Source organism: Anomalospiza imberbis, chromosome 1, assembly GCF_031753505.1.
Source record: "Anomalospiza imberbis isolate Cuckoo-Finch-1a 21T00152 chromosome 1, ASM3175350v1, whole genome shotgun sequence".
In the NCBI taxonomy this organism is placed as follows: domain Eukaryota; kingdom Metazoa; phylum Chordata; class Aves; order Passeriformes; family Viduidae; genus Anomalospiza; species Anomalospiza imberbis.
In genome coordinates, this window is record NC_089681.1 from 38,129,969 (window position 1) to 38,151,688 (window position 21,720).

Sequence of the window (21,720 nt, forward strand, 5' to 3'; positions counted from 1 at the left end):
TTTTAACTTCCTTATCTATAAAACCCATTGGATCACAGGATGAGAACAACTTCCTGCTGACTTCTACAGCAATTCCATCTGTTCTGCTTTAGAACACAGAGGAACAAGAAAAAATAAAAGAAAAACAATAGAAAGGGGAAGTTCTCCCAGGTTGCACTATCTGCAGTTTTTAGCATGTCACGGGTTGACAGATCAGCTGCAATGATGGCTAAAACCACATCACTGGGGTAAAACTGGGACAGTATTACTGCCAAAGTGCCCTGAAATTAAGTTAAACATGATAATTGTCCACTTAGTCAAAAAAGTCAAAAGATAATCAAGGTCTTTGATATGAAAAATTTAGCTTAGCTATGGGGGGAAAAAAGTGCAGAGTGTAAAAAGCAGAATCCATTTGTAATGTTTGAATGAAAAGTGACAATCTTTCATCACTGAGTTGAGGAAGAGTTTTCTTCTGTTTTACTATATTTCTTCCAAATAATTTCTTAAATATGGACAAAAATATAATTCTCAGAAAGAAGGTGAATTCTTGGAATATAAACTAATATGGTCAGCTATCCAAGCATGTCATTACTCAAGTAGAAGCATTAGCTGCAGAAGACCAAATAAAATGGATGAGGTGCAACATAATAGATAAGATCCTGACAGTACAGAATGAAACTTTGCTGTCAGAAAATTCCCTCCGTTTCAGTGGCAGGTGTTTAAGAGGCAAGAATAGAAAAAAAATCAGAGATGGGCAGCCACCTTCATGGGAAGTATAGACTGAAAGCTCTGTGGGTGCTAAGATAGCTGGAGTAAGAAAGCAATGTATTTTATTGTCACTCACATCTGCTGAAGGTTTTCTAGGAGAAATACCTGATATGAATTATAATCTATTCCTCCCTCAGAATGTGAAGATTAAGAAAGGAGAGAGAACCTCCCCCTAATAATTTCCCAGGACCATAATAGTATAGTTATGAGGGTTTTTAACTCTGTGTTGCAGGAATTAAATATCCTTATAACTCTGAACAAGCTTTCTATAACTATGCTACAGAATCTCAAGTTCAGTAAATATATTACAAAAATCCATATTATTGTCTATCACATTGTTACTCTACAGGAAAGAGACTGATTTGTTCATCTACGAGTATCATGGAATCATAGAAAGGTTTAGGTTGGAAGAGAGCTTAAAAATTATCTAGATTCCAAACCACCTGCCATGGGCAGGGACATCTTCCATAAGTCCCCATCCAACCTGGCCTTGACCACTTCCAGGAATGGGGCATCCACAACTTCTCTGGGCAGCCTTTTCCTGTGCCTCACCTCTCTCACAGAGAATTCTCTAATTTCTTCTAACTTTTTCTAATATCTAATCTAAACCTACCTTCCATTTGAAGCCATTCCCCACATCCTGTCACTACATGCTCTTATAATGAGTCCCTCTCCATCATTCCTGAAGGCTCCTTTGGGTATTGGAAGGCTGTAACTAGGTCACCCCAAAGCCTTCTCTTTTCCAGGCTTAACAATCCCAGTTCTCTGTGTCTTTCCTCATAGGACATGTGCTCTATCTCTCTGATCATCTTCTTAGCTAGTCTATAAGCAAAATGTGGCTTTTTTAATAATAAAGACATCTCCTATTTGAACAGCACTTAATAAGTGGCTACTGTGCTTGTACAAAACCAGCAGCACTCTCTGAGCTTGGATAGGCTACTGTTCTAAGAAAACTCGTAAAATTAAACGCATGTTTGTTGGTGGCCTTGACTATGAGTAAAGGCCATTTGGAAATCACTGATTTCGGGTCAGCTCTACCTTCTCTGCTTGCGCAGTCGGTTGGGTAATAACATCCACAGAGACAACGAAGGCAAACAGACCTCGCCAGGTTGACATGTTCTGATACTGGATATCAGTCAAAGCAATAGGAGCTAGAGTTGATGGGAACAATAACACAGTCATGGTTTTTTATTGTTTCAAAGTTTTACTGAAAAGTTTTATTACTTGACAATAAGTTATCATTAATTTATTTAAAATTAAATAAAATTTAATTTTATCAATTAAAATTAATACAATTTTATTATTTATTTATATAAGAGAAATATATATTTACATTGTAAAGATATTTATTTATCTTTAGGGCCTGAAGATTGCAACTATAACCAGGCAGCCACTATTTTTTTCAGAACTGCAGTCATGCTGAGAGACTTGAAACCAGCCACAAAAAACCTAGGATGAAAGCACTGAACATCAAGTTCATTATTCTCATGGATGCCTACAGGCAGGCCAATAGGAATTGCATAGGAAAGCAGAATTTAAAGAGACTTTCCATACATGCACAAAATAACGTTTAGATGAGTAAATAAATGAAAACCTCTGTATGGAAGAGATCAGTGCAGGTTGGAGAAGAAACATGAATAATCAAAGTTCCTCCAAAATCCTTTCAAGGTTCTAGTTTTCTCACATTTGTTTATTTGCTGACACTATGACTTACTCCATATGCTTATCATATATGTGACCTAAGCTTCTTTCTTAACTTGGGCCATGAGAGACTATTACAAACACACAAAACCCAGACAGAACTGGATTCCAAAGGCCAGGCTCTGCAACAACAGGAATACAGAAAATACTAAGTCAACCTTATATATTATTGAGGCCTATGGTGGCAAGGTGTGTGTTGTTTATCCAAACCTTTCCAGTCTTGGGATTTAAAAGAGAGGGGGGAAAAAAGTGAACCTAAACCCTGAGCAAATCCTTTTAAGGTCTAATTGTCTATCTCTCCACTTCAGTCCTTTCAGCAAGCAAATCCTAACTTAAAATTTTTTTTGTAGTGACCAAGGTTACCAAGCATTTGCAACCCAGTTTAAAGTCTGTGTCTCTTTCATGAATACAGTTTTCAGGAACTGGCCTTAGAAAATGAAGCAAATTATTAGACTATAAGAGCAGGAGCAAATAATTTAGTAAAAAGCTTTTTGACATAACCATTTGCCTATATCCACTTATGTTCCTTCCTCTGCTTTCAATGACTCCTTTTAGACTACGGGATTTGAGGGCTGCTATGGTGTTGTAGGTTGGGTTGGTTTAGTCAGGGATTTTATTAATGTTAGTTAGGTATGTTCCTTGCACCCCTATCTTTCCCTCACAGTGGTTTGTTCCAGATTGTTTACCCTCAGATTGCCCACTGCGCGAACCCACTATTACCTTTCAATCTTCTCACTTCTCCCAGTTTTCTCCTTATTTGGTTCTGTCAGTCAAGGTTTGTTCACGCCCTATTGCGTGTCAATCATGTAACCACCCCCAGAAAGTTCTGTGTCAATCACCCCACCTTAGCCTTTCTATTCGTCCCAAAACGCTGTACCCACCTCTGTTATGCTAACATTGGTTGTTATAATCCATGTCACTCCTCTAACGTTTGTCCCCATTGGGTGAGACAGGTTTCCACCCCTGTCCGCCCACCCCCTATTTAATCTGCTGTAATCTTCTGTCCGCCACCATTTTGCCTTATAATGCTCTGAGGGCAGGTCGCTCAGACTACGCATGGGGGAATAAAAGTTCTCAGGCTCGCGAGCAAAGTGTCCTTCTCTCGTCCCTTCGCTTCCTCTCAGCGTGAAGCTACCAAAGCTGCATTACCCACACCGGGGCACTCTGCAACCCTGGAGTGCCCGCTCATGTGGCGGCTACAACTTCACAAGGCAACGCTAGCCGGCGCTTGTACTGCTTGAGGTCGTAACGGGCAACCGCCGCACTATGGGAAGAAGCCCTGCATCAATAACAATATGCAGAATATAATTTTATAGTTAAAAGAGGTGAAAACATACATGGGAAAACAATAGCAAAACAAGAGAACCAATACTAAAAAAGTGATAAATAAAGAAGTGGAAACTACTATTGACATGTATTGACATACTCATTCATGGACAAAAAGTGGTAGCATTTTTCTGATTCAGAGGCAAAGTCTTCTCTACTGAAAATTTCTCAGTTTCTTATACCAAGAATCAGTTTGCTAAGTAAAGAAGAATTCAAAAGCAAATAGAAGTAAATATGTTATCTATGTTTTTCTCTATTAACTGCAAGCTTTCAAAAAAAACTAGTACTTACACTTTCACATTCAGGCCGAGGTATTGGTTAGCAAAATCTAGTTTTAAATGGACTAAATTTTCATGAGAGACTGTAAAGACATTTATGTTGTGAACATTTGACTAATGATGACTTAGTGTAATTTGATTAGGAACAATTATAAGATAAACAGAAAATAATTCTTTGCACTGAAATGGAAATTTGTGGTTTACACTAGGCAAGCACTGAAGTTCTGAGGTTTCCATTGGTGCAAAACACTGTAGGAAAGCTTTTGTCATAAAAAAGTTCATGAAAATGAAAATTTAATTTGGAAATTAGAAAATTTATTTTGTCCTCATAGTGCAATTATTTGGTAGTGTTAAGGTTAGAGTTAGTAAACACTATGAATAGTTTTGGTTTTTGTTTTTCTAGAATAGACAATCAAAATTCTTATGTCAGCACCTAGTAAGACACTGAGAATTCTGTGAAACAAATACCAGTTTCATGGCCCCCTTCTATTTGAACTTCAGCTAGAATCATCAGATTAGAAAAATGACTCATGGTTATTCCCATTTGTGAATTCCTGCTGGTTAGTATTTAAATGGTCTAAGAGCTCACAAAATTAATTTAGACTGAAAAAATGTTTATAAATGTAAAATAGTAGCTCTTCTAGAATAATTCCCTGAAGGATTTTTTAAAATTTAATTTTAATACAGTTAAGAATTTTTCTCTTGGTTTATCTTAATGCAGTGTGGAATAACAAATCTACCTTCTCATATCCCTGAAAAAGAGCTAAACCACATAGCTTGTAGATTACTCCAGAGCAGACAGCTCCCAGTGAACAGAAGAGAATTCTCCCCCTTTCTCAGTTTTAGATGAAAAAGTTTTTAAACATAGTTTCTTTGCTTTAAACTTCAGATGTGCTACCAGGGAGTTCTTAGATTACGGGCAGAACAAGACCATTACTAAAAGAGAATTGCAACTAAGAAGTGTAAGAAGTTGAGTTCTAGTCTGTATTTTGAGATCTTTGATGTTCAGCAGACTTGTTTTGGAAGCCTTGTAATGGAAATTTTGGAAAAGGTATAGTGATGTATGTAACATCTCCGCCCTTTGAATATGAAACATACATCAGAATTTATTAATTATGACTAGAGAAAGGCAAAGCAAGTTGTTTTTCAAAAGCTAAGCAATCTTATTTTAGTCACACCGCTAAACCCAAAACAATTTGGTTTAATTTTAAAAAATCTTACAGAAAGCTAACATAACAATGAGATTTAAACAAAAACAAATAAAACCCCAAACAAAACAAAACAACAAAAAACCAACAACAAAAAAGAAAGTTGATTTTTAAGGCTGCTTCATTCCAGTAGTTCTGGAACTACTATTGAAAACTGTGTTTGAATTTCCCTTTGAGACTAGCTGAACTGAATTTCCAGCTTTGTACAAGCTTCTAATTAGTGTTATGCTTTCCTCCCTGTGAAGTAACTGCCCACTTCAAATCACCTCATCCCTGTTTTCTTCTTTCTAAGTTACCTGTTTTGAGATTTTTAAAGATAAGAAGTTTAACTTAGGACGAAAGACTTAATGGAAATGCTCTCTCAAAAGAGAGGTTAAGAAGCAGAACCAGCACCATAAACTGAAATGTGAACAAAGTCACTAATAACAAACACAGGGATTAAAATCCTCTCCCAGTCAAAAAGTCAATTCTGTAAACCTCACATGGGTGTAGATGGTTTTGCTGCACTGTTTTCATCTAACCCCATTCCAGGGCCAGAGCTTTCCAGGCTAAATAGAAGCAGCATAATTTTTATTGTTTTCAGGACCCCATCCCAATTATACCCACCCTACAGAAACACCAGAAGCTGACTGCTTTTGGCATGCCATTGATTCAGCATTTACCCCAGACTCTTGCTGCTGTCTCACCTGCCCAGAGAGCAGCACATGCCTATGCTGAGGCCTACCAGCTTTAAGCAGCACGAGCAAGGGGAAGATGGATCTCTGTTGCTTCTCCCTGCACAGAGTAAGACAATTTAAAGACCATGGGAGCTGTAACTTAGTGCAAGCAACTAAGCAGGGAGCTATAAAATAGCACCTCAGAGTACTTGTGTGCTCTTCCTTGCTTCATTTAATATTGGACAGATTTTCACCAAAGAGCAAGAACAGCATGAGATAACTGCTAATATATGCTAATTACCCAAGTGTGTCCAGTAGTTTAATTAAAGCAGAATGTTTGCAAACATCTCATTGGGCTGCTGAGGAAAAAACCAAAACCCAAAAACTAACAAGGCTGTGTTTATCCAGAATAAATTATTACTGACGAGTTTTCTTTAAGGAAAACTTTCAGGTTTTGATTATTTTGCTCTTGTGTGATAAAGAATTTCTAGGAAAGTCAAGCAGAAGTAAAGCCTGAGCCTTTCATAGGCTGCTTACAAGAGCAAGCAATAGATTACCTGTATTTAATGAAAACTAAATGGAACTCCCAAACTTAGCCACCTTACTGTGAAACTAAGACCATCATCCTCTACAAAGCTCTTTCTCCCTTGTAGTCAGTCTTAACTGCATACCCACATAGGTCTGTACTCAAAGTACAGTTTTGTGCCAAAAATGCCAAGATGTTAGCTATAAGTGACAATTTACAGCAATAAAAGCTATGACATAAAATTATGAGATGTAAGATTCCATAGGCTTTCAAGTACTGAGAAGCATGAAATATTTAAACATAAGCCTTGATATGTTTTCTTAGTGCTTGACAAAATAATGTCAACTTCTGGGATGCCCAGTTACTCTCAGCTACCAGTAAACACTAAAATTTAACAGGTATTTGAAACAGAGACTTTGTTGTAGGATTTGGCATAAGAGGAAAAAAAAAGTAACAATTTAGTTAACCCCTTTTCTTCATATATCACTGCTTAAGCAATAATGGTCTTCAGAAGTAATAAGCAATGTAGCTTTTTACCAATATTCTGAACCAAAATATGCCCAAACCACAAAGTGCCCAAAATCGATATCACGAACTTTGGCCTCGCATTTATATAGAGAATTGTTAGTATATTGGATATAAAACGCATGCACAGTACATGACAATTCCCTTATGTTTGGGCTTAAATATTTGGCACACAACACAATTCCCACTTTATCACAACATAAATTTGGAATAACACAAGAAGTCTTGTCTGCGATCTTAAACATAAAACTTTAATTATTTAGCACATGAAATGAATTATTATTAAAATCATGCAGATATTCAGACTGCAAAACAAAATACTTCAAATACAACTGCATGTTTAAAATCTACTCAGTCAAATATCTACTTTGAGGAAAAAATGTAAGAATATACTAAGCAATTATAACCTTAACATAAATAAACAAGTATTGATATTTTCAGAAGAAAATAAACATGAAAACCAGCAATTTTTAGCACATATTGGTACAAGAGATACAGCCTACCTACTCTCCTTCAGAGTGTGATCCATTCATCTGATATAAATCCAAAAATACTAAAAAACTGTGTACTACTAAAGAATAGCAGCCAGTTTCCCCCAACTTAAGACTCCTATCCACTTTCTGCATTGTTGGGGCAAATTTTTTTTAAAAAATATTTAATTTCAACGATAAAGGGGTTTAATTATACAGCTTCCAAACAAGCACTGTGAAAGCTGCACAACCAAATTACCAGTGAATACTATAAAATGCCTTTGGCCAAAATTCCAAATTTCCAAACTGAAATTCAGGTCAAAAATATGTGACCAATTAACACGTTTATGCAGTCACTTGCATGCACAAAAGTAGACCAGTTCTGTGTTTGTGTACCTCAGTGTATTTTTGTTTGGGGTTAAGTAACTGTTTGTGTAAGGAATCACGTTGTTGCATAGGGTCCAACTGCATACTCAGATTCATAATGACCAGAGGCCTCCTCTAAATCACATAATTTCCCCAGATGACAGTGGTCTCTCACATTTCTCTAACTTTCAAGAAGAAAAAAATTCATATTTATTTTCATTACAAGTAGTACAATTAGACTAGAAATAAGAACATTCTATTATAGTCTGCAACAGCTGAGGTTTGCATCTCCTGAACTGATTCACTCATACGAGCAACAATACAAGGAAAATGACATAAAAACTAGAATATAAATATTATGCTACACCATGAAACACTACAAATAGAACATACAAAAATTATATTAGGGAATTAATTATCTGTAAACATATTAAAAAGAACATCTTAGTATTAATACTGTTTGCAAGGTAAACATAACCTACAGTCTAAGTTTTCAAATGGCTGTTTGTCAATGCAGCATAGAACATTTCCATAGTGCAAATCTTACCAACTCTATGAAAGATACTGTCCCCTTCAGAAAAATGCTTCTTTCCCCAACCCCTTCAAAAAATGAGTCACAAAGTCCTATCTCATTTCACATTTAGTATAAGATATGGTTTGAAACATATTAACATACAGAACCTTAACACTGAAAAAAAATCTGAATAATGTTGAGAAATTAAAATAAAAGAGTCAGATATGTTATAGCTGGAAGACATGAAATCCAAAAATATGATCCCTGGAAAAGAGGAAATAAAAAGACACTGATATCTCCTTTCTTTCATCTGTTGGAAACATATTGTATGACAGTACAGCAGAGTCCCTGTTTTATATAACAATCACAAGATTACTTTAATTGCTGAAGAATCACAGTGTTAAGTATATCTGCTTCTTGTAGTGTCAGGCTTTCATCTGTTAGCTCTTTATTTGGAAAGGTAGTCACAAGAACAAAATCCGTTGTTGCAAAAGCTGGACGGGACTGGATAATGAAATCTCGAATATGCTTAATCCTGTGAAAAGGATATGGACATGAAAACTCTGTATGATTCCATCTGACATACTTCTCTGAACATTAAGATGATCAGAGAAAACAAAACCATTAAGCAGACTAAACTACTAAATAAGTTCTAGATTTCATATTTCTCTTTGATCCAGATGACTAATGATTGTAGCTTACAATTTTTTGGTTCTTGCATAAAAAAATCTCCTGAAAAATTATAGTGAATGTTGCATGTTTTCTCAAATAACAGAAACAAATTTTTAACATGGAAGTTTATTGCAAACTGATACCTAAGACAGGAAGTCAAGTAATCTCAACATCACTGTCAAAGGTTTAATTATTGATTAGTGTATTTCAAAAAAGTGAAATTATTAATGGAAGAAAGAATCTTAAAATATATAGTCACAATGAAGAGGAAGCAGACAGGAATTATTAATGCACTTCAATAGCAATAGCTTTCCTCTATTTTCACTTGGCAGTGAACTTCTGAACAATAGTTAATAAAACAGTCACATGAACAGTATAACAAGAATAATTTAATTTTTAAAGACATGGATAAAAATAGTATTTTAAAGACAAAATCCTGAAATTTGAGGCTTTTCTATTAAGATATTAAGCTGAGAATAAATCTGTGAAGATAATAAGTTGGCAAATTTACTGTAGCCAAATAAGCAGTGATTTCCACTTTCTATCAGTCTTTAAGGCCTTTGACATAAGTAATGCACTTTGCCATATATATGATCAAAATCAGCTGCTAAAGATCACCATAAAGATTCACAGTCAAAAAAAAGTTAATCATAATTAAACAAGCTCCTGTCAACACAATCTAGGTTGTTACAGATGTTACTGGCAAGTTTACCACTTCTACCCTTTCATGCAAAGAGAAGAACACACAGCTCAGCTACAGAGGCTCCCAAAAGCCCCATGGTTTATCTCAGTCATTTCTCAGCAGATGCTGTGAAGAAAGAATCTGGGCCTGCACTCTGAGCATATATTATCAGGTCTAAACTATCAAAAAATACTGCTGTATCTTCCTCTCTACTGGTATCTCAGCTAAAATTTCCTCACTCTGGTCTATACTGTCAGGTAAAGAAAGCTACCCTTTGTCCTTATTCTGAGCCAGGAGGAAAAAAGGAAACAGATGAGCTCTCCATGTATTAACATGGAATTGGGTCCATGCTAACACCATCTCCAAGTCAGGATTCAAGCTGCAGCCATGTTCTAACACAATTGTGCAGATTTCAAATTAAGGCTGGCTTTAACAGTGCTAAAGCATGGGTGGAACTGGTGCCCAAATCTCTGTCCTCTGCCCAAAGATCTCTCAGAAGTGGAGAGCAGAGCTTTGCAGAACCTTGCACTAACATAACCTCATGGGGTTGGCCAACACTTGTTTGTGGCACTAGCCCAACATCAATAAAATTGGTGCCAAGCTCTAATCAGCAAAGCTGCTAACAAATCTAAAACCTCCATCAAGTTCACACACTGCCAATTCTTAGGAGATGACCATCCAAAACAGAATTTAGTTCTCAGTATTATGTCCAACTGACATGCTGGAATTGCAAAGGAGCATGAAGTGTCTATATACCCTTCTGCATATGGGCTGCAGTCTACACTTACAGCCCGTGTCATGTTTTGTCACAGCCTTAAGTATAACAAGGTAGAAAGCTGAAATTCTTGATTATGAACCACAGGATTTCTCTGCCCATAGTGTGGACTATATTCCCACTGAGACTATACTCCACACTTTGCAATAAAGTGTTTTCACAGTGTTTCCCAAGTCATCCATCTGGTCCTCCCAAGGAGGGCCCAGGGCTGGGATGACCACATAGTGGGGCTATACAGATTTCAGTTGTCCTGGGAACAGTTACAGCTTATACTATGTCCTTGGAAAAAAAAGGACATAATTGGTTATAAAAGTTCACACAGAAGTTGCAGTTATTAAACATACTGTGTTTCCAAGTACAGAATTTTTGACAGTTTATCATATATCCATGTAGTGAAAGTGACACAGAACAATACAATTCAGCAAGTCTGGTATTTCCCCCTTTTTGATGTCTTGCTGAGACTCATTTAACAACAAAACAAAAAATTATTGAAATAGTTACTGTTTCCTGCATTGATGCAGAATCAATTTACCTGTGTGTTTGATTAAATCTTTGTATTAACCGGCTTCCATCTGCTAATCTGATTTGAATTTTAGTTGCTGGCATGGAATCATCAATCAGAACAGGTGCATTAAGAATGGATTTCTCCTCCTCCTCTGGGGAAGAAGGTGTGCTGACTATTTCAGGTGTAAGGCTACAGGATTGGAAAAAAACCAAACCAGATGTTACTAATGGAACCATGACAAAGTAGTCTGAAATTTTCAGTCACAGGAATGAAACTGCATATGAATACAGAGCACAGAACAGATGTAGGTTTTTCACCTTCCGAGCTTTTGCCCTTCGCCACTGAAAGCTTTGAATCGCAGTCTGGGCTTCACATATTCCTGTTCTTGGTGATCTTCCATATCCAAATTTACCTGGCCACCATGAACAAGTCGCTGCAGTTCCAAAGGAATTTCCCTTAATTACAAAAATAATACATTAAAATAATTACTCTTTCAATTACGTTCTGCAAAAAGAAATCATCCAAAAAGTACACACACAGTATGAGTCAATACTAATATTATGTATACTTTGAAAGTCACGTTCAATTGTTTTTTGAATTGATTTCATCCTAAAAGAAGAAAAAAAAAATCAGTGAACTAACAGTCAAAACATAGAATACACCAAGAGCTGAATCACAGAATGAGCTAGGAAAAAATTGTGACTATAAAAGCTGTTGTAGCAAGTACTATTCAGAGTTAAACCACCAAAAGAACCAAAGTATTGCAAATTTTTAAGTGCCCCATGCATCTGGTGACAAATACAGACTGTATTTTATGGGTTCAGGCAAAGAAGAAATCTGGAACTTTTGATAAATGTGTGGAGAAAGGATTTTTCTTCACTTCAAAGACACACCTCAAAAAAGTTGTCATTTTAACTTACCCTCTTTTAACCGACTCAAGAAATTGAGCATTTGTTGGATCTGAATAGGATCTCAACTCGCCATCATCTAAGCTGAATCCATTCCTCCACAGTTTCAGCAAAATTTGAACCTATGAAGTAACACAAGTTAAAAAAAAAGTGAAGAAAGACAAATAAGGCAGCACAATTTTGTACAGAATATAGAAATGTTGATCTATACTAAACAGATTTTGTAAAAGACCACAAACTAGAAGGCAAATGACAAAATAAGAACAATACCTTGCACTGTAACTGTCATTGTTAGATTCTTTTTGAAAAAGCCCAGTGGTTATAGACTACTATCTTCTAGACCACTTTCCTACCACGGGAAAAAGAATCTCTTAATCTGCTATCCATGAGATAAAGTATGATACAATGAGGGTGTAGTGGTCTTCACAGTGTTTCAATTATTTCCAAAAGCAGTAAACACTTTTATTGAGAAATTAAGAAATAAACCCATAAAATTACAAATTACTGCTGATACATCAGTAACAGCAAAACCTACACTTTCCTCAAATTATTACATGGTAAGCTCCAACAAAGCTGAAAGTAGCTCCATTCAGCTCAAAAGTTAAGAATCCTGGAAACCAGCCTCCTTTGCTCCCTTCTTATTTTGCTACATCCTACATGAAAGGTCCAGCCAGGGCCTTCCAGCTTCAAAACCTGCATCCTCTCTTCCTTCTAAGTGCTTTGCCATCCATCCAGCAAAACTAGGCTTCCCCAGTCAGTATAACAGGCCTTCCCTTAGAAAACTATTTATGCTCTCAGTTATGGAAAGCCCACTCCAACAAGAGTCTGGCTGGGTACAGCTGGCTGTTACTTGGAATAGAAGAATTGCTGAAGAGTTGAAGGCTCCTTGTGTGGCACGACAGCACCCCCTAGCCAGGACCACATCCTTTGGCCTAGGTATTGTTTCTAGAGAAGCTGAAAATTTGCTTTAGCCATTCACAAAAAGAGTGAAGTGCTGAGAACTTCATTTCTCCTCACTCTCTCCTTCACATCCTGCTTTTTAAGTGATAGGAAAGAAAGGCCTCAAACCTGCTGCTTCACCTTCCCTAGAACACATCCATGCCCTCCAGTTTGAGATGGACTGCTTTGCAAGTCACAACGAGAATCAATTCCTAAAAGGATTAAAATGTTAGCATAGCTAAGACGATCTAGGCCAACACCTGGTGGAAAGTGACTGAAAAAGAAGTGTGCTAAGAATTTTAAAGTAATTTACATCTGACAGTTCCATAATGGAAGCCTTAGGGGTATCCAATAAACATCTCTTCGGAAACCTCAGCAATTTCTACTGAACACGTAGCTAATATTTAGATGTTACTTTTTCCTCAAAAACATAGTTTCAGTAATACTAGCATTTCAAGCTGTAAACATTATTAAGCAGGCCTCTGTTGGAGGTTCTGTTTTCTGCTATGAATTTTACTTACATCCTGATTTTCTCCATATATGTATTCAGAGTGCTTTTGTGATGAGTCACCCAATCTGTATCCACCACCAGAAAACGACTGAAAAAATACAAAGAAAAGCTTATAAAATAATTATCTAAAACAGTTTATTAAAATTCTTACCTAGGTGAATAAAATAGAAGAAAAAAAAAGCCATCCACAAGCTTGCTTCTGTGATAAAAAGCAAGTACTGCTCTATCATGTAATTTCTAAGTGGAAAATTTTATCTAGCAGCCATAGTCAGACTAAGAAAGCTTTGTGACACATTTCAGCTTCTGTTCTGTACATTTTTTCAAACATAAGAATCATAGAATACTTCAGGTTGGAAGAGACCTTTAAAGGTCAAAAACTTGGATGTTTCCAGGAACGGGGCATGCACCTCCCTGAGCAACTTGTTCCAGTGTCTTACCACACTCATTGTAAAAAATGTCTCTCTTATACCTAGTGTGAATCTACCCTCTTTTAGTTTAAAACCTTTACCCCTTGTCCTGCCACAACAGGCCTGCTAAAAAGTCTATCCCCATCTTTCTTATAGGCCCCCTTTAAGAACTAGAAGGCTGCAATAAGGTCTTCCCAGACCCTTGTCTTTTCCAGGCTGAACAATCCCAACTCTCTCAGCCTTTCCTCCTAAGAGAGATGCTCCATCCCTCTGAATATTTTTGTGGTTTTCCTCTAGACTCACTCTAACAGGTCCATGCCCTTCTTGTGCTGTGGACCCCAGAGCTGGATGAATCACTCCAGGGGTGCTCTCACCACAGTGGAGTAGAGGGGCCCATTCCCCTTCCCCACCCTGGTGCCCATGCTTGTTGTGATGCAGCCCAAGCACCACAGTTTTCTGGGCTGTGAGTGCACATTGCTGGGTCATGTCCAGCTTTTCATCCACCACTACCCCCATCCTTCCCCAGAATTGCTCTCAATCCTTTCATCCTCCAGCTGGTGCTGATACTGGGAGTTGCCCTGATGCAGATGCAGAATCCTGCATCTGGTGGTGTTGACCTGATGAAGTTTCCATGAGCCCACTTAAGCTTGTCCAGATCCCTCTGGATGGCATCAAAGACCTCAGGCATGCCAACTGCAACACTCAGCCTGGTGTCACCTGCAGACTTGCTGAGGCTGCGCTCGACCCCACTGTCTGTGTTACCAAAAAAGACATCAAACAGCACTAGTCCCTCTATGGATATCTTGTCACCAACCTGCATCTGGACACTGAACTGTTGACCACAACTCTTTAGGAGCAATTCTACAGGTAAGATTTGGGATGCAAATTTAATCTGGTTTCTTATTTACTCAATTGTAATTAAAAACAAACCATATAATTCCAGTTCATGGTGATTTCTAATGATTTCCTCTGAAATTGTGTGTTTTATCTCTTTATTTTCTAGAGCAAGTTGTTTGAAAACAGACAATATAAAACTGTTTTGAGCAAATCTGCTATTTGTAAATCAGAGAAAGAGGCACTTGCTATCCTGTGGTTTGATGAATTTCAGAGACACAAATGTAAAGACAGATAACACATTTCTTGACTTTTACCTTGGCTTTACTGAAATCACCAGATGCTCTCGAAGCTTCATCTAATGGGACAGCTCCATGTTCTTTTGCTTCCTTGAAGAGTTCAGCAACAATTTTACTCGGATTATTAGAAGCCCCAGAAATCTGTAATCCTCTATATTCTGAGTCACCTGAATAAAATCTTTAGAATAGTAATGCACATAAGCAACAATGCTTTAAGTAACAAGCACATTTTTTCCTTCCCATCAAAAGAAAAAAAAATAATGAACAAAGAGACAAATTTGGCACAAAACCTCTTCATTCTGATAAATGCTTCACTTGGTTCCAACCTTCTCAATAATCCAAGCAGCACTATACTAAAGACATTTGACTAACAAAGAACCAAGGTGCCTTCTGGAACAGATCCCAAAGATCAGAGGGCGAGGCCATAAGTTTTAAGTGAACACAGTCCTGATGGAGCTGGGTAACTTATGTGGCTGTTACCTACTCCCAGAAAGACTGATTTCCTCAGGGGTATCTTGTACATGGGACTGTACCTGGACTGGATAGAATATAAATTCACAGCTAACACCACCTTAGGAGAACAAGTATAAAACTGTTCTTGGAAAACCTGAACAGTGCCACTATTTGATTTTTTAATTCAAAGATCTAGCATACTTCCATTCCCAACAGAATCAGAAATGGAAATTTTAAAATAAATATAATTAACTTTCAAGGCATTTTAAAACCTGCAGAAACTGTTGTAAAAGCTAATTTATGGGGTTTTTTTCCTTCACAGCACCATTACTAGCTCTTGAAGACAAAATGCTACACTACAAATAATTCTGTTCAAAACTGTATCTGTTCGATGATTAAGATCAAGATATTCCTTGAGAATTATCTTGAGAATGGCACTACAATCTCTAAATACCTTTGGAATAGATGCTGTAAAAAAAAATCTGTAAATAAATCAAAATCTGGCAAACCTGGTTGTTTTTCCTTTGATTACAGGAAGTGTTAATAACTAATAACTGCTTTCCACTTTCCTCAACTTTTACACTTAACCACTTGGGGTAAGGCAAATCAGTTAATCCATGTGAAACTGTTTCTCAGACCAATGCCTTCACAATGTGTTGATTTCATCATATTTTACAATTACCAGAAGAGAGCATTGGATATGAGGGTACTGTACAATCATACTGTTTTTATAGTGCCACATAATTGTCAATCCCTGAGTAACGTCTCCTTTGTATATCTCCTGTGTTTATTACCCCAACTACAGTTCATATGGAAAATCTTTAATTATTAGATTTTAAAGAATGATAGTGGTAAGGATATGAAACAGGAATACTTATCAGAATTTGTATACAAGAATGAAAGGAAGTCCTAGAATATTTGAGCAATAGATACAGAGAACAATTCAGGATATTCAGAAAGACAAAAAAGTTTTTGAGTACAAGTTACAACCTTTAAGGCCATACAGGTTAAGGCATCTACAGGTCCTACATCACTCCAGCCAGATTCTGCTAAATATAATTTTACAACAACAGTGTACAGCTAACACTCTAATAAGTCCCCTAGCTCTTTGCAGGACAGACCTACTCACATGTATTTTGATAGAACATGAGGGAGCAAAGTGTGAATGTGATGCAAACCCCAATTTCTTTCACAACTGTTAAATTTTTTTTGTTTTGTTCTAGAAATACCTTTGGTTTTCTTTGTCATCACTCATGCTTCTCTCTGGTTTTCTCAACCTCTTAAGAGAATCCAGTTTAAGACTGCCAAGAGAATAAAAGAAAACATTTGAAGATGACTAGCATATAAATTTCATATCTAACTTCTGAATCTACTTCTTTTTCAAAAAGTAAGAATATTGAGGTGTGTTTTCTGGTTTTTGGGGTTTTGTTTGGTTGCTTGGTTTTTTGGCTTTGTTTTGGTTTGGGTTTTTTTTGCCAAAGCACACAGCCATGAATGCTTCTCAGTGAACAAGGAGGAAAAGGCACATGTACGGCAGAGTCATTTTGCATTAACAGTTGGACTGGATGGTCACTATAGATATATTCAAACTGAACTATTTTTTTTCTAGCCTAGAAGAGCAGCACTGTTTCCATGCAATTAATGCACTGCTCTCATTTGAGAGCAAGCTGAAGTCTACTAATTCATCTCTTCCTTCTCACACAGATTCCAGTATGAATGCCAACAAATAACAAGTATTTGCCAATTATCACACTGAAGTATTTGAGATATGGTATTGCAGCTTCTCATTTGGTTGGGAATGGGAAGTTATAACTTCATGAGATGTACTGGTAAATGGAGCTGTTTGCTTTATTTGTTTGTAAACTTAGTTCTATGCAGCTGCTTAGTCAGCTTAGGTGGGTTCACTGAAAGACAAAAGAAACAAAGAAACAAAAAAGAAAACCTCAAAACTCCCTATACTTCCAACTGTCCCATACTCTGCTAAAGTCTCTCTTCCTGAAGAGATTTCTGCATTTGCAGTGAACTTGAAGCATAACTGGTGACTAAGATCTTTCCTGTTGCTTGACCTCCTTTAACACTGAGATCCATACTGGCAGCAGTGATTCAAAAACAAGCCACATACAAGACATGTTACGGCATCACTGTCAGTAGTTTTATAAATATTTCTCTTCTTTAAATTATTTTTAAGTAATTAAAAACTGGCAAGATACTTTTATAAAAAACATCCAAGACTATGCTGAATCTTCAAATGTTATGTGAACTGCAAACATTGCAGTTTAGTAGTGTTTTAGGAAAAGCTGGACTGAAGTATAGATATGCGTCTTTCCTTACACCTGCCCAACCCAGACAAATTCATTAAGAAGCCTTTCTTATTTCTGTCACCCCATAAGAACCTACTAATAATATTTAGAATCACTATTTGTCTCATCAGGCACTACCATAAATACAACACTGAAAGCAGTTCACTTGCCAAGTTTCACACAAGCTGCTAGTTTAGTGAATTTTGAAGAAACAAAGAACTGCGGTAACTTTCTGATACAGCAAATTTTGAAATTATGTCTGTGTAAAAAAGGAGCAACACAACATTTTGCTCATAGCATCTCATATGAAATGGGTTTAAAGTGTTTTGGAATACCTGGAATACCAATTGGTAAAATGGCTCCTAAATAAATTTTAAAAGCATTCTGAGAAGACAGACAATGAATTATGGCAGGGATTCACAATTTTTGATTATGTATTGTCATAGATTGCTTTTAGTACAAGGAGGGATCAAGCAGGAATGACAAAGTTTTGTGAGCTAATAAAACACCTATCCACGCATTTCTGGAAAAAACCTCACATCTTACCTCTGTGATACCTTTGGGTTACTGATCTTTGTAGTTGTTGGCTTGTCAGAACACAATGACTGTCTTTTAGCCTCATCTTCATATAACTCTGCCAAAGCCAGCTGTAGGAAAGAGAACCCTTTTTTGTAAGTCTATAACTCAAGAACTACATATGGAATAGAATTAAGACAAAAATTAATGTGAAATATCCATCTCTCCAGAAAAGCAGAAGTATCAACACGAGGAACCCCAACTAAAATTCAACTTCCCTTGTGCTTTATGCGAAAAAAACAAACTACATTATGATTAAAGGCCATTATGACTTAGAACTTGCACTCTGCTATTCTTTTGTTTCCACTGCTTCACCAGCTACGTAAAACCTGTTATTAGATTCAGAGTCACGAGAGTAAATACAGATATTAAGCATCATCTCATTAATGGTAACAAATTGAAATAAAGCAGCAACCTAACCCTCTGATAGAAGCAAATGATAAATTTTACAAACATTTTACATAGATATGTAAAAAACACAATTCAAATAAGGTTGTACTGGGATGAAGAACAAATTCAGCCTTGCTGGCTTGAATTCAAGGCATACTTACACAAACCCCAACAACTTTTTCACAAAGATTCCCAAAATGCTGCCATATGACTGGCAAGCTCATTCTTAGAAATTTATGCAAGGGACCTGCAATGTCATTTCAGGAATCTTTCTTTTGTCCTGAATAGGACTCTACTTTGTCAAATCATCCTTAGTTTTGTCCCCAAACCACTCTGCTCACTATGCGACTGACATTAACATTTTATCATACACACTAGAAAAGGTACTAGGCTACAATTTCATTACAGTTTTATGTAGAGGGGATACATATTAAAATAAAATGAAACATATTAAAATAAAATGAAACATCATCTGTCCTTGAAAACATACTGCTATGAACACAGGGTAGTAATCCTGTATTATTTTTTGTTTTTATAATATTATGAGGTATTTTCTGCAGGAAAAATAAATATGAGGAATTATATCCATTAAGAAAATTAAACTGAGGAAAGAGAGCCCAAAAAAAATCTGCTGAAGGCCTCTATTCCATCTGAGGACAGAAGAAAGTACCTTTCAGATATGTAAAGATGATGGGTAAGTCATAGACAACACACCCTGTACCATCCCTAATCCAAGGATTGAGGGATGCTGAGAGAGCATGGAAGGGCATGGCCAGGCTTTTGTGCTTTCCTCACACCCTGTCTCATATTGTGGCAGCATAAATCAAGTACAGACCCAGGAGGGTACTTCCTTGGGGTTTAACACTTTATCAATAAGTATCTAGCCAAAATGCCAGTCTGCTTCAACTGACCAAAACCTTATGAACCAGAAGTATTAACACAGACTTTGTTACTCCTACATATTGTAACAATAAAAAAAGCAATCCTGGAGAATAACACAACAGTAACACTGGAGAAGGGAAGGCTCCAGAGTGATCTCACTGGGGCCTTTCTGTACTTTAGGGGGACTTAGAAAAAAGAGGGAGAACGACTTTTTACATGAGTAGATAGTGATAGGACAAGGCAGAATTGTTCTAAACTACAAGAGAAGACATTTAGATTAGATATCAGGAAGAAATTCTTTACTCAGAGGGTAGTGAGGCATCAGAAAAGATTTCCCAGAGAAGCTGTGGATGCCCTATCCCTGGGAGTGTTGAAGGTCAGGTTGGATGCAGCTCTGAGCAACATGGTCTAGTTAAAGGTTTCCATGCCCATGGCAACGGGCTGGAACTATATGATCTTTAAGATCCTTTCCAACTCAAACCATCCTATGATTGCAGCAAAATTAATCTTAAGAACCACCTATGAAAATTCCAAATAGTAATAATGAAAAAAACTATACCCATCTTTCTCTTTCAATTAATTATGTGTAATTAAATAGAACAGAGACAGTTTCAGTCACTAAGTTTCACCTGTTTTCCAATAAATTTCTTGCTAAAAGATTTTGAACCTTCATAGTGTCAAATCACGTGCAAGGAAAAGGAATACTGCTAAAAGGGTTTGTAATTAAGCATTTAAGTACCAATGCTAAATTACATTTGTGATCACACTCTACTTTTCCCACATACACCTGGGAAAAGATCTTGTCCTTAGTCTTACATCACATCTGCAGAGACTGACATTTTCATACGGGACAAGACATTCCTATCAAATAATCAGGAAATGCAGTGGCACTTCAATAACTTCAAGGACAGTTAAAACCCAACTAGTGAAGTGTCGGGAGAGTCCCTCCCGTTCCCCGGAGATCTGAGCACACACTGTTTCCTAAAGGGCCCAGTGCTCTTCCAGAGGCGTCCTCTCCTTCCCAGCCTCAAAGGGGCGTGGGAGCTGAAGGAAGAAAAGCCGAGTGGGCTCAGAGGGCACGTCGGGGCAGCCCCGGCGGGGGACCCGCGCATCGCCCTCTGCGCTCAGGGCCGGCCCGAGGGAAGGCCCGGGGCGGCCCCGAGGGGACGCGGCGCTCCGCCCGGCCTGGCCCGACCCCGCCCCGCCCCGAGAGGGGGGCGGCACCTCCGCCCTCTCACCTGCAAGTCCCGGGCGCTGGGCGGGCGGCCGCTGCTCCGGGGCTGCCGATCCCTGCGGCCGCCGGCGGCCGGAGCCGCGGGCACATCCCCGTCCGGCTGCGCGGGCGCTGCCCCGCCGTCCGCCATCTTGTGGAGGCGGTGGCGAGGGCCGGGCGGGGCGGGGCCAGCGCCGCCGGGGCGGCCGCCATGGCAACGGGAGAGGCCGTGCCCTGCCCGCCGTACCGGCCCGCGGCCCGCTGGAGGCCGGCGCCCCGGTGGTCAGAGCTTTACAGAGTAAAGTTTATGCACGTCAGCAGACAAAGCCATTAGCATTCATTCGCGGAGAATTGCATAGCTTATGTATCAGTAGTCAAAGCCCTGCTTGCTGGTTGTACGTCTTGCTTCTCATGCTACTTAGTCTGCAGGTGCAGTTCGTCCCTCCATTTGAGTCTGGGCTCCATTTTGAGTCGGTGGTCGGAGTTGGTGGTTGCGGTCGCCCACTGCCGGCATTACCTATCACAGAATCAAATAGGCTGGAAGAGACCTCTGATATAATCTATTCCAACCTGAGACCAAGCACCACCCTGTCAACTAGACCATGGCGCTGAGTGTCACATCCAGCCCTCCACCACCTTCCTGGGCAGCCCATTTCTATGTCTTATCCCCCTTTCTGTGAGGAAATTATTCCTAATGTCCAGCTTAAACATCCCCTGCCTCATCTTAAGACTATGTTGTCTCATCCTGTTGCTGGGGAGAAGTGGCCAATTCCCACCTGGCTACCACCTCCTTTCAGGGCGTTGTAGAGAGTCATAAGGTCACCCCTGAGAGTTCTTTTCTTCAGTCTAAACAACTCCAGCTCCCTCAGCTACTCCTCATGGGACTTGTGCTCCAGACCCTTCAGCAGCTTTGTTGCCCTCCTCTGGATCCTTCTCTTTCCCCAGTTACTGCTCATTTCTGCTGACTTCATTCCTGGTGGCTCTTGTCCAGACAGACCTGTCGTCTTGGGAGTGTCTTGTCTTTTCCTTAAAACTTAGCATGATGCCATATTTTATG

At 38.3% G+C, this 21,720-nt stretch overlaps 1 protein-coding gene across 5 annotated transcripts in view; it reads right to left on the reverse strand.

The window, feature by feature from the left end:
• UBXN2B (UBX domain protein 2B) overlaps nucleotides 1-21,493 on the reverse strand; it is a 34,016-nt gene extending 12,523 nt beyond the window's left edge. The window contains exons 1-10 of one of the 5 annotated variants that reach the window (XM_068188238.1): nucleotides 20,689-20,838; nucleotides 18,149-18,249; nucleotides 16,532-16,603; nucleotides 14,868-15,027; nucleotides 13,320-13,397; nucleotides 11,872-11,981; nucleotides 11,269-11,406; nucleotides 10,979-11,140; nucleotides 10,128-10,141; nucleotides 7,201-8,894 (exon numbers count right to left, since the gene is read on the reverse strand). In XM_068188238.1, coding sequence (XP_068044339.1) covers nucleotides 8,782-8,894; nucleotides 10,128-10,141; nucleotides 10,979-11,140; nucleotides 11,269-11,406; nucleotides 11,872-11,981; nucleotides 13,320-13,397; nucleotides 14,868-15,027; nucleotides 16,532-16,603; nucleotides 18,149-18,249; nucleotides 20,689-20,814 — 1,074 coding nt within the window. In that variant the 5' untranslated portion in view covers nucleotides 20,815-20,838 and the 3' untranslated portion in view covers nucleotides 7,201-8,781. Of the gene's footprint in view, nucleotides 1-7,200; nucleotides 8,895-10,127; nucleotides 10,142-10,978; nucleotides 11,141-11,268; nucleotides 11,407-11,871; nucleotides 11,982-13,319; nucleotides 13,398-14,867; nucleotides 15,028-16,531; nucleotides 16,604-18,148; nucleotides 18,250-20,373; nucleotides 20,578-20,688; nucleotides 20,839-21,439 lie in introns of those variants that run through there. The other 4 variants (XM_068188229.1, XM_068188213.1, XM_068188204.1 and 1 more) reach the window with 4 other exon arrangements.
• Nucleotides 21,494-21,720: the final 227 nt, after the last annotated feature.